We start from the raw sequence: 23,841 nt of genomic DNA, 5'->3' as shown, positions 1-23,841 counted from the left end.
GAAACAAAGGTAGGGAGGTTATCATCAACTGCAATAAACCGTTGGAGAGATGGGGGGCTGGGTGGACACGACCTTGAGTTGTGTTGTAGGGAGAACATGATCACTGAGGAAGCTCTAGACACCACAGACAGCTTGCCTATCATGGAAGTGCTGGATATCAAACCCATAGTGGAGGAACTTGGTAAAGCTTACCATGAGCAAAGATCCAGGTGCTGATGCTATACCACCTGAACTCAATAAGAAACTGAGCAGTCCTGCAGAAGGTGCATGAACTCCTCTGTCTCTGCTGGAGGGAGGGGTCATTGCCCCAGGGTATGTGTGATTGAACCTTGTACAAGAACAAGGGCAACCACAGTGAATGGAGCAACTATGGACGCATCTTCCTGCTGAAAATTGTGAGAAAAGTATTTGTTTATGTTACCTTTTTCAGACTGCAGACTTTGGCTGAATGCATCTATCCTGAGTCTGTGTGGATTCAGAACTGGAAGATCCATACTTAATGTGATCTCAATTTGGCACCTGCAAGACAAATGTTGTGAACAAAGGAGACCACTTAAATATTACAAAAACAGAATTAACTGGAAAAACTCAGTTCTGTGGAAGGGTATTGAGGACGCGAAACGTCACCTCTTTTCTTCTCCGCCAATGCTGCCAGACCTGCTGAGTTTTTCCAGGTAATTCTGTTTTTGTTTTGGATTTCCAGCATCTGCAGTTTTTTGTTTTTATTACTTAAATATTACCTTCACTGATCTTAACAAGGCATTGGGCTGTATGAGCAGAGACAGCCTATTTAAGCTGCTGGAGAAAATTGGCTCTCCTCTGAAGCTGCTCACTGTGATCTCTTCTTTCTATGACAACGTGCTGGGTAAGATCAGCTATGACAGGGAACATCAAAACCCTTTGAGATCTGCAGGGTTTTATTCTGGCACAACACTCTTTGCCATATTCTTCTCCCTGCTGCTATCATATGCCCTCAGTTCATCTGCAGAGGGCGTTAAACTGAGTAAGATAGTGTAGAGCAACAGCAAACTGACTGAGACCACCAAACTGCAAGTCTCCCAAGCTTGCATTCTCAGCACCCTCCTCTATGGTAGTGAGACCAAGACAACATATGTTAGGCAGGAGAAAAGGTTGAACCATTTCCACCTTTACTGTCTCAGATGTTTCTTCGGCATCTCTTGGTTGGATAAGGTCTCAGGTCCTTGAGTATGCGAGTTCCATCAGCGTACACTCATTGCCAAACCAATAATGTCAGCATCGGCTCAGCCACGTTCATCGGCTGGATAGCAGCGATATACCAAAAGACCTTATGTACGATGAACTGGCCATTGGGTCTCGGCCTGCTGGGAGTCCATGCCTCTGCTACAAGGACACCTGCAAGTGAGATATGAATATGGTGGACATTGACATTGACAACTGGGAAACATGGCTCTGATCAGGCCAAGAGGAGGCCCTAGAGAAAACAGAGGCCAGCAAATCCTGCACTTTCTCAGCCTACTCTTCCTCTGCAGCAAATGCAGCAGAGACTGCCATGCCAGAGTAGGGGCTCCGAGCTACACCAGGCGATGTTTAACACAAGTTGACCACCATGGCATAAACCATCGTATCATGAGGCTGAAGACTGCCACCGGGAAATAACCCAGCAAGCCTCAGTTTTACTAAATCGCTACGGGAAAGACAAATTGGAATAAAACTGGATGGACCATCCAGCATTGATCAAGGCACCGGAAATGACAATTGCACACTGTGCCCAGTTGATCCTACAAAGTCCTCCTTAATAACATCTGGGCCTTGTGCCAAAATTGTGAGGCTGTCCCAAAGGCTAGTGAAGCAACAGCCTGACAACCATTGAATTACACATTGCAGCTAGTATCAAAGACACCTCCATCATCATCCCTGGGTGTGTCCTGACCCATTAGCAGAGGCAGCAATACAGTGGCATATAGTCAGCAGGCAGAGTTGCCCTGGGAGTCCACAAGATTGACTCCAGAGCCCATGAGGTCTCATAGCATAAGGCAAACCTGGGGAAGGAAACTTCCTGCTATTGACCACCAAACCGCTCTCCCTCAGCTGATGAATCAGTGAATCACTCCTCCATGTTGAACACCTCTTGGCAGAAGCACTGAGGGCAGCAAGGGCACAGAATGTGCTTTGGGTGTGGGACCTCAATACCCATCAGCCAGAGTGACTCAGCACCACTACTGACCAAGCTGGCAGCGTCCTGAAGGACATATCAGCCAGGCTGGCCTTGTGGCAGGTAGTAAGGAAGCCAACAAAAGGGAAAAACCTAATGGACTTTGTCCTCACCAATCTACCTATCACAGATGCTTCTGCCTATGACACTATATTGGTAGGAGTGACCACCGCACAGCCCTTGTGGAGACGAAGTCCAATCTTCAATTTTTATGCTCCATCATGTTGTGTGGCCCTACCACCATGCTAAATGAAAAAAATTCCAAATAGATCTAGCAGATCAAAACGGGGCTGGTGCTGTGGGCCATCAGCAGCAGCAGAATTGTATTCAACCACAATCTGAAGCCTCATCCTACAATCACCATTAAGCCGGGGATCTACCCTGGTTCAATGAAGAGTGTAGGAGGGCATGTCAGGAGCAGCACCAGGCATACCTAAAAATGAGGTACCAACCTGGTGAAGCTCCATACAGGATTGCATGCATGCCAATTAGCAGAGGCAGCATGCAATAGACAGGGTTAAGAAATCCCACAACCAGCAGATCAGGTCGAAACTCTTCATTCATGCCATACCCAGCCATGAATGGTGATGGACAATTAAACAACCAACAAGAGGAGGCGCGACAAATATCCCCATCCTCAGTGATGGGGGACTCCAGCACCTCAGTGCAAAAGACAAGGCTTGAAGCATTTACAGATATCTTCAGCCAACAGTGCCAAGTGGATGATCCATCTCAGCCTCCTCCTGGGGTCCCCAGCATCACAGATGTCAGCCTTCAGCCAATTCGATTCACTCCGCATGATATCAAGAAACAGCTGAAGGCATTGGATACAAGTCCTGACAACAATCTGATAATAGTACCGAAAACTTGTGGTTCAGAACTAGCCATGCCCCTAACCAAGCTGTTCCAGTACAATTACAACACTAGTATCTACCCAGCAATGTGGAAAATTGCCTGGGTATGTCCTGTAAACAAAAAGCAGGGCAAATCCAAGCCGGTCAGTTACCACCCCATCAATATACTCTTGATCATAAGCAAAATGATGGAAGAGGTTGTCAGCAATGCCATTAGGCAACACTTACCGCAGCAATCTCTTTGTTAGGCAGTCCCTCAAGATCAAGGATGACTTGCTTCCACTCTGGATCAGTGGATTCCAAGATGGCTGATAAGTCCAATGTGCGATCTGTAATTTCTGCAACATGCAGGGTAGATCGTGCTTGAAGAGTTGGGCAAATACATAGTTGGGAGGTCTGGGTGCTGTCTCTGATGCCTCAGTTTTGCTTCTGTATGTTCTGGATGAAGTTTCTCAATATGTTCAGCGCCTTCCAAAATGAACCTTCTCCATTTTGTTTGGTAACAAGCCAGGGATTCCAATGAACTAGCTGGGATGTTTGTCCTCTTCAGGGATGCTTCAAGAACATCCCTAAAGTGTTTCCGTTGTCCTCCTGGGTGTCTCCTGCCATGATCGAGTTCCAAGTAGAGCATTTGTTTCGGGAGTCTGCTGTCAGGTATAGAAACAACATGCCCAACCTAGTGGAGCTGGTTTTGAGTTAGTAGTACCTTGATTCTGACCATATTGCCTTGGCAATTAACAGTGCTGTTGGACTGCCTTTCTTGATACTGTATTTGGAGGATCTTGTGAAGGCACCGCTGGTGGTGGTACTTCAGTGCTTTGAGGTGCTTGCAGTAGGTTGCCCAAATTTCTGAAGCAGATAGGAGTGGAAGGATCACTCCTACCTTTAAACCATGACCACAGTCTCTGGTTTGAGATCTTGGTCTTTATTACTCTCTCAGGTTGAAGGCTGAACTGACATATCGTCAGTGATGATGAATTTCATCATCCATATATGTCTTCAGAAAGAAGAGGCTCCTAAGCTATGGAAAAATGTCAACATTTTACAGGATCTCACCGCTATCTTAACTGATGGGGGGGTGGTGGGAGATGTGCTCTGGGAGCTGGTTGGAAGAGGTCCTTAGTTTTCCAGGCATTTAGTGAAAGCCCATTTTCTCCTAAGCTTCAGAGTAGACAATGACCTGGAGATCAGTATCTCTGCACGCGTAGGCAATTGTCATCCGTATACTGGAGCCCAATGACTGAAGTTAGACTGATTTTTGTTTTGAATTGAAGGCTGCTTGGGTTGAATAGTTTCCTTAAGATCTGCAAATCATCTCCATGCCTCTGGGTAATTTGCTGAGGGGAGGTGCAGTATCATAGTGAGGAAGGTGGAGAAGAGGGTTGCTCCAATTTCACAGCCTTCTTTGACCCCAGTCATCACGAAAATATGGTCTGTCATGGTTTTGTTGGTGAGGGTCATAGCTTGCATGTCATCATGGAGTCAGCAGATGATTCGGACAAATTCCTGGGGCAGCTAAATTTGAGGAAAACATTCCATGAGCCTTTATGATTTACAGAGTCAAACACTTTTGTAAGGTCAGATAAGGCCACATACAGCGACTGGTGCTATTCCTTGCATTTTTGTCCAAGATTTGCTGCACAGTGAAGGTGATGTCTGTGGTTCCTTTCTGAGCAAAAGACAAACTGTGACTCTAGAAGGGGTTTTTCAATCACTGAGAGGACGCAACAGCGGGGGATCCTTGTAATTATCTTCCCTGCGGCAGGGACTCTCGTCTGGAGTTTCTTTTCTCCCTTCTTGAATGTAGTCATGATCACAGCATTCAAGGCCCCTGGCATGTACTCCTCTTCCGAGATGAGGGATATGAGGTTGTGCAGTTATGCCAGGCAATAACCCACTCACAGATGTTCAGTTTGGGTTCCACCAGGACCATTTGGCTCTTGATCTCATGAAAGCCTTGGTCCAAACATGGACAAAAGAGCGGAACTCAAGAGATGATGTGAGAGTTACTGCGCTTGACAGCAAGGCCGCAATTGACAGAATGTGGCATCAAGAAGCCCTAGCAAAACTGGAGTCAATGGGAGTTGGGGATGGGGGGTGGGGGGAATACTCTCCGCTGGTAGGAGTCATACACAGCACAAGGAAAGATGCTTGTGATTGTTGGAAGTCAATCATCTCAGTACCAGGACATCGCTGCAGGAATTCCTCAGGGTAGTGTCCTAGGCCCAACCATCTTCAGCTTCTTCACCAACGATGTTGCTTCCATTATAAGGGCCGAAGTGGGGATATTTGCTGATGATTGCACAACATTCAGTACCATTTCTACTCCATGCCCTTATGCAGCAAGACCTGGACAAGATCAGGGTTGGGCTGATAAGTGGGAAGTAACATACACGCCACACAAGTGCCAGGCGATGACCATCTCCAACAAGAGAGAATGTAACTATCTCCCCTTGACATTCAATGGCATTACCATCACTGAATCTCCCACTTTCAACATCCTGGGGGTTACCATTGACCAGACCCTGAACTGGACCAGCCATGTAAATACTGTGGCTACAAAAGCAAGTCAGAGTCTTCTCACCTCCTGACTCCCCAAAGCCTGTCCACAATCTACAAGGCACAAGTCAGGATTGTGGTCGAATACTCTACACTTGCCTGGATGAGTGCGGTTCCAACAATACATAAGAAGCTTCACACAATTCACACAATTCAGAACAAAGCAATTCGCTTGATTGGCACCCCATCCACCACCTTAAACATTCACTCCCTCCACCAGCCATGTACAGTGGCAGCAGTGTTTACCATCTACAAGACGCACTGCAGCAACTCACCGAGGCTACTTCGACAGCACCTTCTAAACCTGGTGTCCTCCACCACCTGAGGGCAACAGATGCATAGGAACATCACCATCTGGAAGTTCCCCTCCAAGCCACACACCATTCTGACATAGAACTATATCGCAGTTCCTAGAACTCCCTTCCTAACAGCGCACTGGGTTTATCTACATTAGGTGGGCAGCAGCAGTTCAAGAAAGAGGCTCACCTACAGGCAATTAGGGATGAGCAACAAATGCTGATCTAGCCAGGGACTCTCTCATCCCTTGAAAGAATAAAAAAAGTCAGCTCCTGACTTTTAAAAAGTGCCTAATTGTGTCCAAAAGTACCAGTTTAATTTTTGAAGCCACCCTGAAGGCCTGCAGTGAATTGCAATTTGCAGAAACTCCTTCTAGTGAATAATTTGATTTGGGTTGTGATCACTTTTGTAGATGGGGCTGTTTTTTAGTTTGATATTTTCTCATCTAGCACAAAAAAATCGTAGAATCTTGGTGTGCACTGAATGTAATTTGCACTTAAAATTCTGAGATCTTTTGCACTAATTTTGCCGATTTTGGGCGAATTGCAGCAAAAAATACCAACCCAACAGAATGGAAACTCCAGGCCACATGATGTTCGAGCACAGAACATTAGCACCACTACCCATTGCTAAATTACAATAGTGACTACATTTCAAAATACTTCATTGGCTGTAAAGTGCTTTAAGATGTCAAGTGGTCAAGAAGGATATATAAATGCAAATATTTGTTTTTAACCAAAACAAAGGCTATTTGCTGCTACTGCCTGCTTTCTGGTCTCTAGCTTTAGTAATTTCAATTCGACTTTTCTCATCTTATACATAGTACATTATCAAATAGGCTCTGAAGATCCATACATATATCACTTACCACATTCGATGCATTCTAATGCTTTCAGAAAATAAGAAATAAGAGAAGTTGACCAAGTGGTTCCTTGAGCCTGCTGCATTATTCAGTGGTTGATCTTCTGCCTCAGCTCCACTTTCCTGTCTGCACCCGATATCCCTTGATTATCTGAGATACCAAACATCTATCCAGATTTCAATATTTGGTGGAGCACCCACAAAACTCTGGGATAGAGAAATGCAAAGATTCACAACTCTGAGTGAAGAAATTTCTCCTCATCTCAATGCTAAAGGCCCCTGATCCTGAGACTGTGCCCCAATGTTTTAGATGCCCCAGCCAGAGGAAAAAACCTCTCACTGTCTACCCTGTCAAGCTCCTTTATCATCTTGAATGTTTTAAAGTGATCACCAGATCAGCCACCTGATATACAGATCCTGGTATTTAATTCAATTTACTGCAATGGAACTGTTTATTACATGAGATTATAGAGGGTAAACGGCATGAAACAGGCCATTCGGTGCAACCAGTCCATGCCGGTGTTATGCTCCACTCAAGCTTCCATCTTTTGTCATCTAAATCTACGATTGTAACCCTCTAATCCCCTTCTTCCTCATAAGCTTGTCTAGCTTCCCCATAAATGCATCCATTTTACTCATTGCAGGGCAGCTATTTAGGTAATGATACCCAAGGTGTGACAGGAAGGGACAGAGTGTACAAACATAAAAAAGAGCAGCAAATAGGGTGAAAGGGGGAAAAATTGTAAAAACGCAAAATTAATGGCTCTTCACTTAAGTGCATGTAGTACCCAGGACCAAATAAATGAATTAACGGCACAAAAAGAGGTTAATGGGTATGATCTTATAGCCATTACAGAGACATGGTTACAAGGAGACCAAAGCTGGGAACTAAATATTCGGGGATATATGATTTTTTGAAAAGACAGGCAGGAAGGAAAGGGTGGTGGGGTAGCTTTGTTAGTATGAGATGGAATTAGTACGATAGCAAGAAAGGATCTTGGATCAGAAGATGTAGAATCCATATGGGTGAAGGTAAGAAATAACAAAGAGGAAGAAGACATTGGTGGGAGTAGTCTATAAGCCCCCTGACAATAGCTATGCTTTCAGACAGAGAATAAATCAGAAAATAATGAGGGCATGTACAAAAATGCAGTATATTAATCATGGGTGACTTTAATCTTCATGTAGATTGGGAAAATTAAATTGGCAGAGGTAGCCACGAACAAGAGTTCAGAAAATATATTTGGGACTATTCCTAGAACAATATGTTGTGGATCCAACCAGGGATCAGGCTATTTTGGATCTGGTAATGTATAATGGGACAAGCTTAATAAATGATCTCAAAGTAAAAGATCCCCTAGGAAAGAGTGACCATATCATGGTGGAATTTAGCATTCAACTTGAGAGTGAGGAACTTAGTTCAGAAACAACTGTGCTAAATGTAAATAAGGGTAATTACAAAGGACTGAGGGCAAGGTTGGCTGGAGTGGACTGGGAAAGGAGTTTAGCAGAAAAGATGGTTGATGAAAAATGGCAGACATTTAAGAAAATGGTTCATGACTCACAACATAGGTATATCCCAGTGAGGAAGAAGAATTGTAGGAAGGGGATAAACCAACCAATGCTAACCAACGACGTTAAGGATTGTGTCAAAGTGAAAGAAAAACCATAAAATGTGCCAAAGATTAGTGGTAAGCCAGAGGATTGGGAAAGTTTTAAAAACCAACAAAAGATGACCAGAAAAAAGGAGAAAATCAACTTTGAAGGTAAGCTAGAAAGTAATATAAAAATGGACAGTAAGAGCTTCTTTAAATATAGAAAAAGGAAGAGAGAGGCCAAAATCAATGTAGGCTCCTTAGGGAATGAGGCTGGGGAAATAATAATGGGGAACCAGGAAATGGCAGGGGAGTTGAATAAATACTTTGCATCAGTCTTCACAGTAGAAGACACTAATAGCATACCAAAAATGCTAAATAATCATGGGGCAAAAGTTGGGGGTGTGGGGTGGTGCAGAGGAAATAATTACAATAACTATGACTAGAGAAAAAGTACTAGGGAAACTAATGGGGATAAAGGGCGATAAGTCACCTGGACCTGATGGGTTGCATCCTAGGATATTAAAGGAAATAGCTGCAGAGATAGTAGATGCATAATCCTTAGATTCTGGGAAAGTGCCAGAGGATTGGAAAACTGCCAATGTAACACCCTTATTCAAATAGGGAAGGAACAAAAAACAGATAAATATAAACCAGTTAGCTTAACATCTGTCATTGGGAAAATGTTGGAGTGTATTATAAACAATGTAATAGCAAAGCATTTAGAAATGCATGATATAAACAAGCAGAGTCAGCATGGCTTCATGAAGGGGAAATCATGCCTGACAAAATTATTAGAATTCTTTGAGATAACAAGCAGGATAGATAAAAGGGAACCTGTAGATGTAATGTATTTGGATTTCCAAAAGGCAATATGATACCACACATAAGGCTACTTAATAAGAAAAGAGCCCATGGTGTTGGGGGTAGTATATTAGCATGGATAGAGAACTGGCCTATGAATAGAAGACAGGCTTGGGATATGGAGGGCATTTTCAGGATGGCAACCTGTAACTAGTGGAGTGCCACAGGGTACAGTGCTGGGACCACAATTATTTACAATATTTATCAATGACTTGGATGAGGGAAATGAATTACTATCTTCAAGTTTGCAGATGACACAAAAATAGGTGGGAAGGCAAGTGGTGAGGATGACACAGAGTCTACAGAGGGTTACAGACGGGTTCAGTGAGTGGGCAAAAATGTGGCAAATGGAATATAATGTGGGAAAGTGTGAGGTTATGCATTTTGGCAGGAAGAATAGAGGAGCTGAATATTATTTAAATGGAGAAAGACTGAAGAAAGGGATTGGGGGTCCCAAAAATCTAGCATACAAGTTCAGCAGGTAAATAGGTAAGGCAAATGGAATGTTGGCCTTTATTTCAAAGGGAATGGAGTATAAAAATAGGGAAGTCTTGCTAAAACTATGCCAGGCACTAGTAGACCACACCTGGAATACTGTGAACAGTTTTGGTCCCCTTATCTAAGGAAAGATATACTGGCATTGGACGCAGTCCAGAGAAGGTTCACTAGGTTGATCCTGGGGATAGAGGGATTTTCTTATGAGAAGTGGTTGAATAGGTTGGGCCTATACTCATTGGAGTTTAGAAGAATGAAAGGCAACCTTATTGAAACATATAAGATTCTTAGGGGGCTTGACAAGGTAGATGCTGAGCAGTTGTTTCCCCTTGTGGGGGAGTCTAGGACCAGAGGGCGTAATTTCAGAGTAAGGGGGTGCCTATTTAAAACAGAGGTGAGGAGGAATTTCTTCTCTGAGGCTAGTCAATCTGTGGAATTCTTTACCGCAGAGGGCTATATAGGCTGGGTCGTTAAGTATATCCAAGGCTGAGATAGACAGATTTTTAATCAGTAACAGAATCAAGGGTTATGGGGAAAAGGCAGGAAAGTGGAGTTGAGGATTATCAGATCAGCCATGATTTCATTGAATGGCGGAGCAGACTCGATGGGCCGAATGGCCAACTTCTGCTCCTAAGTCTTATGGTCTTATTCGCTTCAACCACTCCCTGTGGTAGCAAGTTCCACATCCTCACCATTCTTTGGGTAAAGAAATTTCCTTTGAACTCCTTGTTGAATATTGTTCCTTGGTGACTACCTTATATTAATGGCCTTTATTTATGCTCATCCCCTTAAGAGAAAATATTCTCTTTATATATCCATTTTATCAATTTCTTTATTTTAAAGACTTAAGTTGGCCCTCAGCTGACTTTGCTTTTCAAGAAAAAGAGACCTAGCCTGTAAACCCTTTCCTGATACATATACCCATGCATTTCTAGCATCATCCTTGTAGATCTTCTTGGAACCTTCCCCAGTGCCTCTATCCTTTTTATAAAATGGCGACCAGAACTGCATGCAAGAATGTAAGTGTGGCCTAACCAAGGTTCAATACAGGTTTTGCCATACCTTCCTTACTTTTCAATTTATGCCATGAGAAATAAAGCCTAGTCAAGTACTTGGATTGTTTGCTTTTAATGGCCTTGCTCACCTGTTGTGCACCTTCTGGTGATTGGTGCATTTTTACTTCAAGAACCCTTGGTTCACCTACTTCCCCTTGATGCTTGGCCTAACTAGCCAAGTGGTTATGGTACTGGGTTTGTAACCCCAAGATCAAGAGTTCAAATCTCACAATGGCAAACTATGAAACAATGTAACTTCATCTGAAACAGATGGAAAAGGGTTTGTACTCGAAAGAGTTACTTCCCCTTGATCTACAACTTACAAATAATAAGCGACCTTCCTGTTCTTCCTACCAAAATGTACTACCTCACATTTATCAGGCACTGTGTATGATGGGCTGCCAATCTGATACTGCCCATGTTGTGCCACCAACCTAGATTAATTTCTACCTCAATAGCTCATTCTAGGTGAGATCTCCCAATTTCATTTTCGATTAGAGCACAGTTCATTGTCGTACTAAATCATACAGAAGGCAACATGTTCCTTCTCAAATTGGGAGTTCCTGTTTTTTGAGCCCAGTCACAGTTCAGTCTGTTGCAGCCAGTACATGGAGAGACATGAGGCATAGAAATCTCTACAAGGGTAGAAGTGGGGTATACCAATTGCATTCTGGCCCCCCCCTTCCCCCCCCAGAGCTGAATTTTCAACCCAATATGGGGTTGAGAACGGAGGCGGGTAGGTGCCTAAATTCCTGCTGCTGGCTGGTATGCCAGATTGCCAGCACCACCCAGCTCCTGGGCCATTTTCCCAGAGGCAGGATTGGGGATGGAAGGCCTACCTACCTGAAAGTGACAGGTAGCCTCTTAAGATAAGCTACATGCTAAATAGGCCCAAAGATCAAAGGCCATCAGCCGGCAGCCTCTTATGACATCAGGAATAGGCCACCAGCCTGAAGTTTGACCTTCCAGACCTTCTGGCAGCAGACCAGAGGGATTTATGCTCCAGGCAGGCTTTGGTGACAGCTATGGCCACAGGCTGCCCTTTAGAGAGGTTTCCCCTCCACAATAGTGGCCCAATATGTGGACCATTTTTTAGTCGAAAGATGGAGGCACCCTTTCTCTCTACCTGTAATGGCAAGCTACTGCTCCTTCCATGCTGGAGGGCCTCCTAATGGCTGTCATTAATTGGATCCCAAATAGCCATCTGTCCATTAATTGGCCAATTCAGGGAAAACCATTACCAGGTGATTGTTTCCAATGCAGTGCAGGGTCAGGACCCCCACTTGACCCTGATGTTGAGGTCCCCACCCAAATGGGTGAAATCCTGTCCCCAGTCCCAGTCCCTGAAGAGGAAGGTAAAACAAAAAACTTACGGATTATTCCCTCTTGTTTAAGACCTGATTAAAACCACGGTTAGCCTCAGATGGAAGGCTGAGCAACTTACCTCTTCTCCTTTCCCTTCTCCTCCCCTTCCCATCTCTTTCATCCTCCCCAACCTCCACTGCCACTCCAGGAAGCTGACTAGACAAATTTCCATTGGTTTAGGGAAGATAAACAACAATTCTTCCCCTTGGTCCTATGTTTGATTTGCGTTGTCACTAACCTTGCACACTTCAGTGGGGTCAGTACTGGAGTGCATCAGCTGAATTTCAAAGCCAATATTTTTTGAGTACTATTTTTCTAGTAGCCATTTCATTTGTTTATTACTTTTCATTTCAGGTCCAAGCTTGAGTTAGAGACTCTCCATCAACTTCAGATTTGTCAAGGGAATATACATGGAACATCTGAGAGTGCTCAAAGTGGCCAGATGCCGAGCCACCCTCAAAAAATTGTTGAGGCTGATCCTTCCACACTGAGTGACTTTTCATTATCCAATGACAATGTTATAAAAATTGTGCCTTGTGGTGCTTCAGGTTCACCTGAAACATTTTGCAATTCCATTTCAGCGTCTTACAGTATTTCCACCCACAATGATTCTCCACAGGCAGGAGTCACTTTGAGTGCTGAACATTATAATCTTGCTAAACTAGGAGACACACTGCCCCATGTGTTGTGTGGAATTAAATGTCCAGAGAAGCAGGCAACACAGACACGCATGCTTAAGAGTAGAGCGACCGGTCAACAGCGCTGCTCCTCAGCCAGCACATCAGGTAAGAACCGTAAACAGCTTAAACGGTCCCACACCACAGTGATTCAGATCCTTGATAATCCCAAAGACCTAGCAGTTGAAACTTTTAAGATTTCTGAGCAAGCTAGTTTTGATTCTTCAAGTCAGTGCTTTGAAAGCCCTGCTGTGAAACCACGCTCACCAGACAAAATACAACAGGAAAAGGTGCCAGAGGAAAAAGTGGGGAGTGAAAACAAACCTTTTCAAGTACCAAAAAAACTTGAAAGTTCAATCCTATCTTCACAGAGTAATGGTGAACAGAATGAAAATGTGGATATGCCAGTACTTCCAGGATTCATAAAACAATGCTGGTAACTGAATGGCTCTTAATAAAATGGAAAGATTCTTCAAATATGTTGTATTCATTATCCCTTTTGTTTTCACTGATTATCTTCACCTTTCATGAAGAATACATTGGATAAATGAGTGCTCATGGAAAAAGCAACACTATTTGAGAAAACTTAAAATTAATTCTCAAATGGAAATGCTTTCCAGTTTTCACAAGATTATAGTACTGTATGATGTAAACCAAAATACAAAGCCTACCTTCAAATGTAAGGATCTAGATTTCTTCCTTCGACTACTGCATGCATTTTTTTATTCGTTCATGGGATGGGGGCATCACAGGCTAGGCCAGCATTTATTGCCCACCGCTAATTACCCTTGAGAATTGAGTGGCTTGCTAGGCCAATTCAGAGGCCATTTAAGAGTCTACCATATTGCTGTGGATCTGGAGTCACATGTAAGCCAGACCAGGTAAGGATGGATCCTTAAATCCTTCCCTAAAGGACATCAGTAAACCAAATGGGTATTTACGATAATTGACAATGGTTCATGGTCATCATTAAACTTTTAATTCCATATTTTTTATTGAATTCAAATTTCAACATCTACCATGGTGGGATTTGAACCTGGATCCTCAGAGCATTACCCTGGGTCTCTAGATTACTAGGTTCACCCCTCTTCGAAGTGCTGCCAACCCTGAAACCACTGCCACAGGGTTGCCACACTCCAGTACTGCTAGCTGCAATAAACACACTTTATCTCCAAATTCATTCTTGAACATCTTTCAGCTCTTGCCCTTTATATCCTGAACTTCAAAAAAAAAATTAACTGCATCCTTAAATTTAATACAGGTCAAGTATCCTTTATTGAAAGCCCTCGGAGCCGATTGCATTTCGGATAATTTTGGTTTTCGGATACCACATGTTAGTATTTACATGATAATAGCCTAAGCCTAGGCTAGCTATAGTCTAAAGTAAATAAAGTGGCTAGAAAAGTAAGATGTATCATTGAATAATAAATAAAGGGTATCTGTAATAAGTTTCTTTTTGACATATTCCCACAAAAATCGCAATGTAAACTGCGCAGACAAACAATTAGATTTCCTGCGCTAAAGGTCGATGAGGTTCAAAAAAAAAGTATGGCTTTTGGATATGTTCAGTTTTCAGATTTACAGATAAAGGATACTTGCCCCGTGTTTATAATAAAGAATATAACATTCCACCCAAAAATACCACTAACAATCCCACAAAATATACAATAAAAATTAAGTTTATTTTGTCAATGGTCATATAGTAACATGTACAATAACTGGTATTTCTAAAACTTCTTCAATGTAGTGAAATATATCAAGGGGCTTCACAGTGAACTTCTAAATAAATTGTGTTACACAAGATAAAACAGTATATCATCAAGCCAGTATTGCCATTGGATATCTGCTGGCATTACATACTATTGGAAATTCAATTACATTCCACACTAGTATTTGAAACTATTTCATATGCCGCTAATAGCAGCTAATTAGAATTGTTATACTGGTTTTAAAAGTTTTACTGTTTTAATGTTTACATTGTTTAGGTAGTCTTAAGTTTATTTTAGAAAAGTGATTTTAATGTCTAAATTAGATAATCTGTCAAGGCCATTGGATATACAATATGGAAATAGTCACTGCATCAGTAAATGAAAGTAAAAAGTCACACCAAAAGGGACAATAATAATGCATTGCAAGATTTGGCAGTTGTAATGTTTGCTCACTCAAGATAACATGTTGCATGTAATTGACTGCTTGAACAAGTGTCCAAGGAAGCAACATAAGACTATTAGCATATAATGCAATGTAAAACATTCAAAATGCTTTGTTAAAAGCAAAAAAAACTGCGGATGCTGGAAATCCAAAACAAAAATAAAAATACCTGGAAAAACTCAGCAGGTCTGGCAGCATCTGCAGAGAGGAACACAGTTAACGTTTCGAGTCTGTATGACTCTTCAACAGAACTAAGTAAAAATAGAAAAAAGGTGAAATATAAGCTGGTTTAAGGGTGGGGGTGGGGGGGAACAGATAGAGCTGGATAGCGGGCCAGTGATAAGTGGAGATTGCCAAAAGATGTCAGAGACAAAAGGACAAAGAGTTGTTGAAGGTGGTGATATTATCTAAGGAATGTGCTAATTAAGGGTAGAAAGCAGGACAAGCAAGGTACAGATAGCCCTAGTGGGGGTGGGGTGGGGTGAAGGGAAGGGATCGAAATAGGCTAAAAGGTAGAGATAAAACAATGGATGAAAATACATTTAAAAATAATGGAAATAGGTGGGAAAAGAAAAATCTATATAACTTATTGGGGAAAAAAGGGGGGATCAGAAAGGGGGTGGAGATGGAGGAGAGAGTTCATGATCTAAAATTGTTGAACTCAATATTCAGTCCGGAAGGCTGTAAAGTGCCTAGTTGGAAGATGATGTGCTGTTCCTCCAATTTGCATTGAGCTTCACTGGAACAATGCAGCAGGCCAAGGATGGACATGTGGGCATGAGAGCAGGGTAGAGTGTTGAAATGGCAAGTGACAGGGAGGTCTGGGTCATGCTTGCGGACAGACCGAATATGTTTTGCAAAGCGGTCACCCAGTCTGCGTTTGGTCTCTCCAATGTAGAGGAAATTGCATAGAAGCAACGAATACAGTAGACTACATTGAAGGAAGTGCAAATGAAATGCTACTTCACTTGAAATGAGTGTTTGGGCCCTTGGACGGTGAGGAGAGGGGAAATAAAGGGGCAGGTGTTGCATCTTCTGCAGTTGCATGGGAAGGTGCCGTGGGAGGGGGTTGAGGTATAGGGCGTGATGGAGGAGTGGACCAGGGTGTCCTGGAGGGAACGATCCCTGCAGAATTCCGCCGGGGGGTGAAGGGAAGATGTGTTTGGTGGTGGCATCATGCTGGAGTGGCGGAAATGGCGGAGGATGATCCTATGAATGTGGAGGCTGGTGGGGTGATAAGTGAGGACAAGGGTGACCCTATCATAGTTCTGGGAAGGAGAAGAAGGTCTGAGGGCGGATGAGCGGGAGATGGGCTGGACACGATTGAGGGCCCTGTCAACCACCATGGGTGGAAAACCTCAGTTAAGGAAGAAGGAAGACATGTCAGAGGAACTGTTTTTGAAAGTGGCATCATCAGAACAGATGCGACCGAGGCGAAGGAACTGAGAGAATGGGATGGAGTCCTTACAGGAAGCGGGGTGCGAGGAGCTGTAGTCAAGGTAGCTGTGGGAGTCGGTAGGCTTGTAATGAATATTGGTGGACAGTCTATCACCAGAAATTGAGACAGAGAGATCAAGGAAGGGAAGGGAAGTGTCAGAGATGGACCATGTGAAAATGATGGAGGGGTGGAAATTGGAAGCAAAATTAATAAATTTTTCCAGGTCCAGGTGAGAGCATGAAGCAGCACCGAAGCAATCATCGATATACCGGAGAAAGAGTGTGGGAGGGGGCCGGAGTAGGACTGGAACAAGGAATGTTCCACATACCCCGTAAAGAGACAGGCATAACTGGCATTATTTTCCCAACAATTTATATAGATTTTTCTTTTCCCACCTATTTCCATTATTTTTAAATGTATTTCCATCCATTATTTTATCTTGACCTTTTAGCCTATTTCGATCCCTTCCCTTCACCCCACCCCACCCCCACTAGGGTTATCTGTACCTTGCTTGTCCTGCTTTCTACCCTTAATTAGCGCATTCCTTAGATAATATCACACCTTCAACACCTCTGTCCTTTTGTCTGTGACATCTTTTGGCAATCTCCACTCATCACTGGCCCTCTATCCAGCTCACTTGTACCCCCCCACCCCCCCACCTCCAAACAAGCTTATATTTCACCTCTTTTCTATCTTTACTTAGTTCTGTTGAAGAGTCATATGGACTCAAAACGTTAATTGTGTTCCTCGCCACAGATGCTGCCAGACCTGCTGAGTTTTTCCAGGTATTTTTATTCAAAATGCTTTGTTTTGTACTATGTTTTAGTGTGACCATGGGCTTATCCATTTTAGGATAAGAAACAAGCACAGGATTATCTTTATAGCAGTAAATTCATACAGCATCTGGGGCTTATTAAGCATTTGCAGTTACACTGATATTCAGTGGGAGTAAATATAACATCAACACGATGTGCTCAGGTTTATTTGCTTATGTTACAAGGTCACAACTGTGAGGAAAATAAAATTACATTGTAATTTATTGATTTCTCTGGTGGTGATCTTTCACTTAACACATTGCCATCAAATAAAGCAAATGTACATGATGAAGATTACAGAATTAATTGGTTTAGGTTTGCCACTACACATACTGTGTTTTTAAACTGCTGCAATATAATCAAGCTTATGGAACTTTTTTCTTTTGCATACATTGTGGAAAAAGCATTAAAGGGAGTAGACTTTCACAATAGGAAGGTGTTGAAACGCCTCATATCAGTGTCCCTGGGTTCAATCCTTAGTCCATGCTGAGTTGATGTTAGCTAGGGTAATATGGACAAACAGGATTCTTCTTAGTGGTGAGCTAGGACCCAAACTGAAAATGGATCTTTGTTTAGGTAAAGGCTATGTTTGACATTAGGATCCTCCTCCATTGCTTGCCTGCAGTCATTGATCAGTCTCACACATGAAGATGGTCACCTAGGCAAGGAGCCAGAGGGGCGATCATGCCTATGGAATTGTACCCTGGAGCACTCTTATAATGGAGAGATGGATAGAGAGAAAAATCAGGAAAACTTGGATCATGTATAATGACTGTTTGTCTGCTCTGATGGTTATGTTTCATAGCAAGGAATAATAGCTCTGTAGTTTGATTGCATTCCTTAGCACTGAGAAGAAGAAAGCCTGTTTCAATCTTGTAAGATAATGCAGCTTAAAGAACGGCAAGCAGTATAGAGGAATAAGTACAAGTGTGTGGGTGTTGGATAAGAGCACAACAAGGACTCTGATATGATGCCCTCCCTGATTGTTAGTATCCATGGAATCATATCACAGTAAGAGTCACTGCTATCAGGAGTGGAAGGGAAACATGGAGCAAATTGGAAAAATATTTTATAGCACATAAATACACAGGGAATTATTTTTGAACTGTGTGATATGAATATACATGATGTATTTTTCTGACACCAGTTTATTTCTAGTTTCTCTCGTATTGCCTTTTGGGCAAGTATTACCCAATTCCTCCTCTTAACCGATAAAGCTCACAACAAAGATCCTTCTATGATGATTCAATTGATGGCAATGTCATGCTCAAAACATCCACTTCTGTGATGTAGCTAACATACAATGTCAAACCTTAGACTCGTTTTACTATTCATGCTGATGTTCCTCTAGATGCTTTCTTTCAGAAGTCTGCAGAAAACAAAAAATTGTAATGTTTATTCTTTCTGAACCTTACTGATCTGCTCGGAAACTTCTTGCACATGGTTTCAACCTTGCTGATTCTGTCATTGATACTTTGGCCAGATGAAACAGTTTATACCAATTACAATCATACCGGATCTGAGTGATGTTTTCTCTGATGTCTCTTCAGGTAGCATACCTTAAAAAAAAGCATTGGTGACCATGGATTTCCATGTTAAGCTTTCTCTTTCTTTGAAAGGATTTGGAAAAAATATTTTATCCCATTAACGCATGTATTTAGAAGAATCAGAAATCACTGGACAGTGCTACAACCAAGGAGATGGAAGCATTAGATTGAATTTAAATTGGATGTGGCAAACTTGAACCTTGCACCTTCTCACAAGATACTTTCATCTTTTCACTCCTGCTAGGGACCAATTGCATGGATAATTAGCTAAATTGTATAGAATGGTTTTGGATCAGCTAGAAGTCCAAGTTTCTTCCAGTTCATAACTGTACAATATTTTTAAAATAAAATTATTTAACACAGTTCTTACATTCATTGAAGGTGCTATGATATAAAAATGCAAAATGTTTGTCATACTGTTTGTTGAGAGTTAATTTCTACTTTACATATTTCCTGACCAAAAGCAAGGGTTTTGCAGAAAGTAAAGTAATGACATCAGCATCTCCTCAATAGCTTCCACCTACAAAAGACTGCAGACTAATTTCACATTTTTTTCCTTGCAGCTCTAAGATTTTGGAACTAGATTACATAATGCAATCTTTGAACAAAATAATGTACTTATATTTTATTAGGAAGTTAAATGTCGGCACAGCAAACATCAAGGAAGACAAATGACATGTTGACCTTGATTGCAAGGGGGTTAGAGTACAAGAGTAAGGAAGTCTTACTGCAATTGTGAAGAGGATTTGTGAAACCACACCTGATCAAGTCCTCTTAGAATCTATGTTTTTTGTCTATTAGGTTTCCAATTAAATGCCCAACTTCAACTAACTTTTTCACAAGACAGCCTGGCAACAGTCTGAGATTCAGCCAGCCTGTTTGCAAGCTTTGATACAAATTTGACCCAAAGATTTCCAACCTCAAATTCATGCCATCACTAAGACCTCTTATTTCCATTTCTGTAACATCACCTGACTTTGCCCCTTTTCTCAGCTCATCTGCTGCTGAAACCATCATTCATTCTTTTGTTACCTCCAGACTTGACAATTCCAAAGCACTCCTGGCTGCCTTCCATAAATGGGAGGTCATCAAAAGCTCTGCTGCCCATGCTTTTTCTCACAGCAAGTCCCCTTACCCTATCACCCCTGTGCTCCCCGATCTACTTGGCCTCTAGTCAAGCAATGTCTTGATTTTAAAATTCTCATCCTGTTCTCAAATCTTTTCATGGCCTCACCCCTCCCCATTTCTGTTATCTCCTCCAGCTCCACAATGCTCTGGTGTATCAGTTTTCCTCTAATTCTAACTTCTTATGTTTCCCCAATTTTAATTATTCCATCATTGGTGACCATGCCTTCATGTTATTGGAGTCCCAAGCCCTGGAATACCCTCCCTACACCTCTCCACATCTCAATGTCACTTTCCTCCTTTAAGACAACACTCTTTAAAACGTAAGATAAAAGCAAAAAAACTGCGGATGCTGGGAATCCAAGACTCTTTAAAACGTGCCTCTTTTACCAAACTTTTGGCAATTTTTTTGAAATTCATCCTTTCATGTGATGTGGGAATCGCTGGTTAGGCCAGTATTTATTGCCCAATTAAATTTGCCCTTGAGCAAGCAGTGGTGAGCCATATTCTTGAACTGCAGCACTTCAGCTCAGAGTCATTGAGCTGGAGGCTGAGCTGTAGACTCTGGAACACATCAGGGAGGGGAAAAGTTACTTGGATGTTTTGTAACAGGAGGCAGTCACACCACATGATAGGGTCTTGTGATTTGGTCAATGGTCAGGGACAGGAGGGTGTGACTGTGAGTGAGGAAGGTAAAGGGACACCGGGGGCAGGAGATGTGTCAGCATCTGCAATTGTGCAATAGGTTTGAGGTTCTCTCAGCTTGTTAGGATGAGAGTGGGGCTGCAGGGTGGATGAGCAAACTGACCGTGGCATTGTGGTACAGGAAGCTTTCAAGTGGGGGGAGCAGAAAGAAATGTAGTGGTAATAGGGGACAGTATACTGAGGAGAATTGATACTGTTCTCTACAGCGAACAGCGAGAGTCCAGATGGCTGTGTTGCCTGCCTAGTGCCAGGGTTTGGGACATCTGCTCAGGGCTGGAGAGGAACATATAGTGGGAAGGGGAGGATCCAATTGTCGTGGTCCATGTAGGTACCAATGACATAGGTAGAACTAGGAAAGAGGTTCTGCATAGAGAGTATGAGGAGCTAGGCATTAAATTAAGAAGTAGAACCTCAAAGGTTATAATCTCTAGATTATTAGCTGAGCCATATGCAAATTGGCATAGGGTACATAAAATTAGAGAGATGAATACATGGGTCAAAGACTGATGCGGGAGAAGTGGGTTCCAGTTTATGGGGCACTGGGACCAGTATTAGGGAAAGTGGGGGCTATACCACTGGGACAGTCTACACCTGAACTGTGCTGGGACCAGTGTTCTTGTGAACCATATAAGTAGGGAAGTAGAGAGGGTTTTAAACTAAATAATGGGATAAAGGGATCAAACGTGAAAAAATGTGGTATATCAAAGAGTACAGACAAGGTAAGAAAGGAAAATAGTAATGTGAGAATTGAGGGTCAGAGAATGGGAGGAAGGGATAGAGAGGAAAAACCTAAAAATGCATCAACAATCAAGACCAGACATTACAAAGATAACAAAAAGACAAAACTAAAGGCTCTGTATCTGAATGTATGTAGCATTCAAAACAAAGTAAACAAATTGATAGTGCAGACTGAAGTAAATAAATATAATCTGATAGCCATTTCGGAAACGTGGCTGCAGGATGACAATGATTGCGTCCTGAGTATTGAGGGGTGCATGACATTCAAGAAGAATAGGAAGCTAGGTAAAATGGGAAGGCTAATGTTGTTAATGAATGATGACATTTGTGCAACTGTTAGAGATTACCTTGGTTCAAGAGATCAGGATGTGGAATCATTTTGGTTAGCTGAGCTAGCTGAAGTGAACTCAGATACTAGGCTAGGGGATAGATCAATAGAAGAGCAGTGGCAGACATTTAAAGGGATATTTCAGAACACTCAGAATAAGTACATTTCTAGTATAAAGAAAAATTCTAAAGGGAGGACTCACCATCTGTCGTTAACTAAAGAAGTTAGGGAAAGCATCAAAATAAAGGAAAAAGCATTTAACTGCAGAAAGATGAACGGCAGGTCAGATGTTTGATCGGAGATTGACTAAAAGGTTAATGAGAAAGGAGTTAGAGGATGAGAGGAAACTAGCTAGAAATGTAAAAATGTATAGCAAGAGTTTCTACAGATAGTTAAAAAGGAAGAGTAAGAAAAGTAAGTGTTTGTAAGTGAGAATGGGGAGTTAATAGTAGATAATAAGGAAATAGCTGATGAAATGAACAAATAATTTGCTTCTGTCTTTACTATCGAGGATACAAAAAACATTCCATTCCTAAAAAACATTAATAGCCAGAAATCAGGAGGTGGAGGAGAGAGGGAAACTTGGTGAAATTGAAATCAGTAGGAAACGGTACTGAGTAAACTGATAGCGCTGCGGGCTGACAAGTCTCCTGGTCCCAGAATCTTAACAGAGGTGGCTAATGAGTTAGTGGATGCACTGGTGTTAAATTCCAAAATTCCCTAGATTCTGGAAAGGTTCCACCAGACTGGAAAATAGCAAATATAACCCCTCTGTTCAAGAAGGGAGGGATGCAGGAAACTATAGGCCAGTTAGCTTGACGTCTGTCAAGGGGAAGGTGTTAGAATCAATTATTAAAGAGATTATAGCTGGGCACTTAGAAAAACACAAGGTAATCAGAAAAAATGAACATGGTTTTGTGAAAGGGAAATCACATTTAACTAATTTATTAGAGGTCATTGAAGGAGTAACGTGCTGTGGATAAAGGGGAGCCTGTAGACGTACTGTATTTGGATTTCCAAAAGGCATTTGATAAAGTGCCACATCAAAGGTTATTGCGGAAAATAAAATTTCGTAGTGTAGAGGGTAACATATTAGCATAGATAGAGAATTGACTGGCCAGCGAAAACAGAGAGTATGCATAATATGTCTCTTTGGCAGGATGTGACAAGTGGAGCCCCACAGTGGTCTGTGCTGGGGCCTCAACTTTTTACAATTTACATCAATAACTTAGACAAGGGGAGCGATGACATGGTAACTAAATTTGCAGATGACACAAAGATAGGTAGGAAAGTAGGTTGTGAAGAGGACGTAAGGAGTTTGTATATGGATATAGATAAGTTGAGTGAGTGGGCAAAAATCTGGCAGATAGAGTATAATTTGGGAAAATGTGAGTTGTTCACTTTGGCAGGAAGAAAAAAAACAGTATTACTTAAACGGAGAACGGCTACATAATTCTGAGGTGCAGAGGGATCTAGGTGTTCGAGTACATGAGTCACAAAAAGTTAGCATGCAGGTATAGCAAATAATTAAGAAGGCTAATGGAATACTATCCTCTATTACAAGAGGAATTGAACATAAAAGTAAGGATGTTATGCTTTAGTTATACAGGGCATTGGTGAGACCGCATCATGAATGCTGTGTGCAGTTTTGTCTTCTTATTTCAGGAAGGATCTAAATGCATTGGAAGTGGTTCAAAGGAGGTTTACTAGATTGATACCTGGAATGAGTGGATTGTCTTTGAGGAAAGATTGGATAGATTGGGCTTGTTTCCACTGCAGTTTAGAAGAGTGAGGGCCGATTTGATTGAAGTATATAAGATCTTGAACACTGTTGACAAGGTGGATGTCAAAAGGATGTTTCCTCTTGTGGGTGAGTCCAGAACTAGGGGGCACTGTTTTAAAATTAGGGGTTGCCATTTTAGGACAGAGGTAAGAAATTTTTTCTCTCAGAGGGTTGTCCAACTTTGGAACTCTCTCCTGCACAACGTGGTGGAGGTGGAGTCATTGAATATTTTTAAGGCAGAGGTAGATAGATTCTTGTCAGGCAAGGGAATCAAAGGTTATTGGGGGCAGATGGAAATGTGGAATTCAAAACACAAACAGATCAGCCACGACTTTGTTGAATTGAGGAGCAGGCTGGAGGGGCTGAATGGCCTACTTCTGTTCTAATTAGCAGAT

At 42.1% G+C, this 23,841-nt stretch overlaps 1 protein-coding gene across 1 annotated transcript in view; it reads left to right on the top strand.

Moving 5' to 3' along the window:
- Nucleotides 1–13,256, top strand: part of LOC121276026 (polycystic kidney disease protein 1-like 1) — a 252,137-nt gene extending 238,881 nt beyond the window's left edge. Inside the window, exon 52 of the mRNA XM_041183968.1 lies at nucleotides 12,494–13,256. Coding sequence (XP_041039902.1) covers nucleotides 12,494–13,256 — 763 coding nt within the window. The remainder of the gene's footprint in view (nucleotides 1–12,493) is intronic.
- The last annotated feature ends 10,585 nt before the right edge of the window (nucleotides 13,257–23,841 follow it).

Source organism: Carcharodon carcharias, chromosome 3 (genome assembly GCF_017639515.1).
Source record: "Carcharodon carcharias isolate sCarCar2 chromosome 3, sCarCar2.pri, whole genome shotgun sequence".
NCBI classification, from domain to species: domain Eukaryota; kingdom Metazoa; phylum Chordata; class Chondrichthyes; order Lamniformes; family Lamnidae; genus Carcharodon; species Carcharodon carcharias.
The sequence above is the reverse complement of the archived record's forward strand: the minus strand, read 5'-3'. Positions and strand labels throughout refer to the sequence as shown.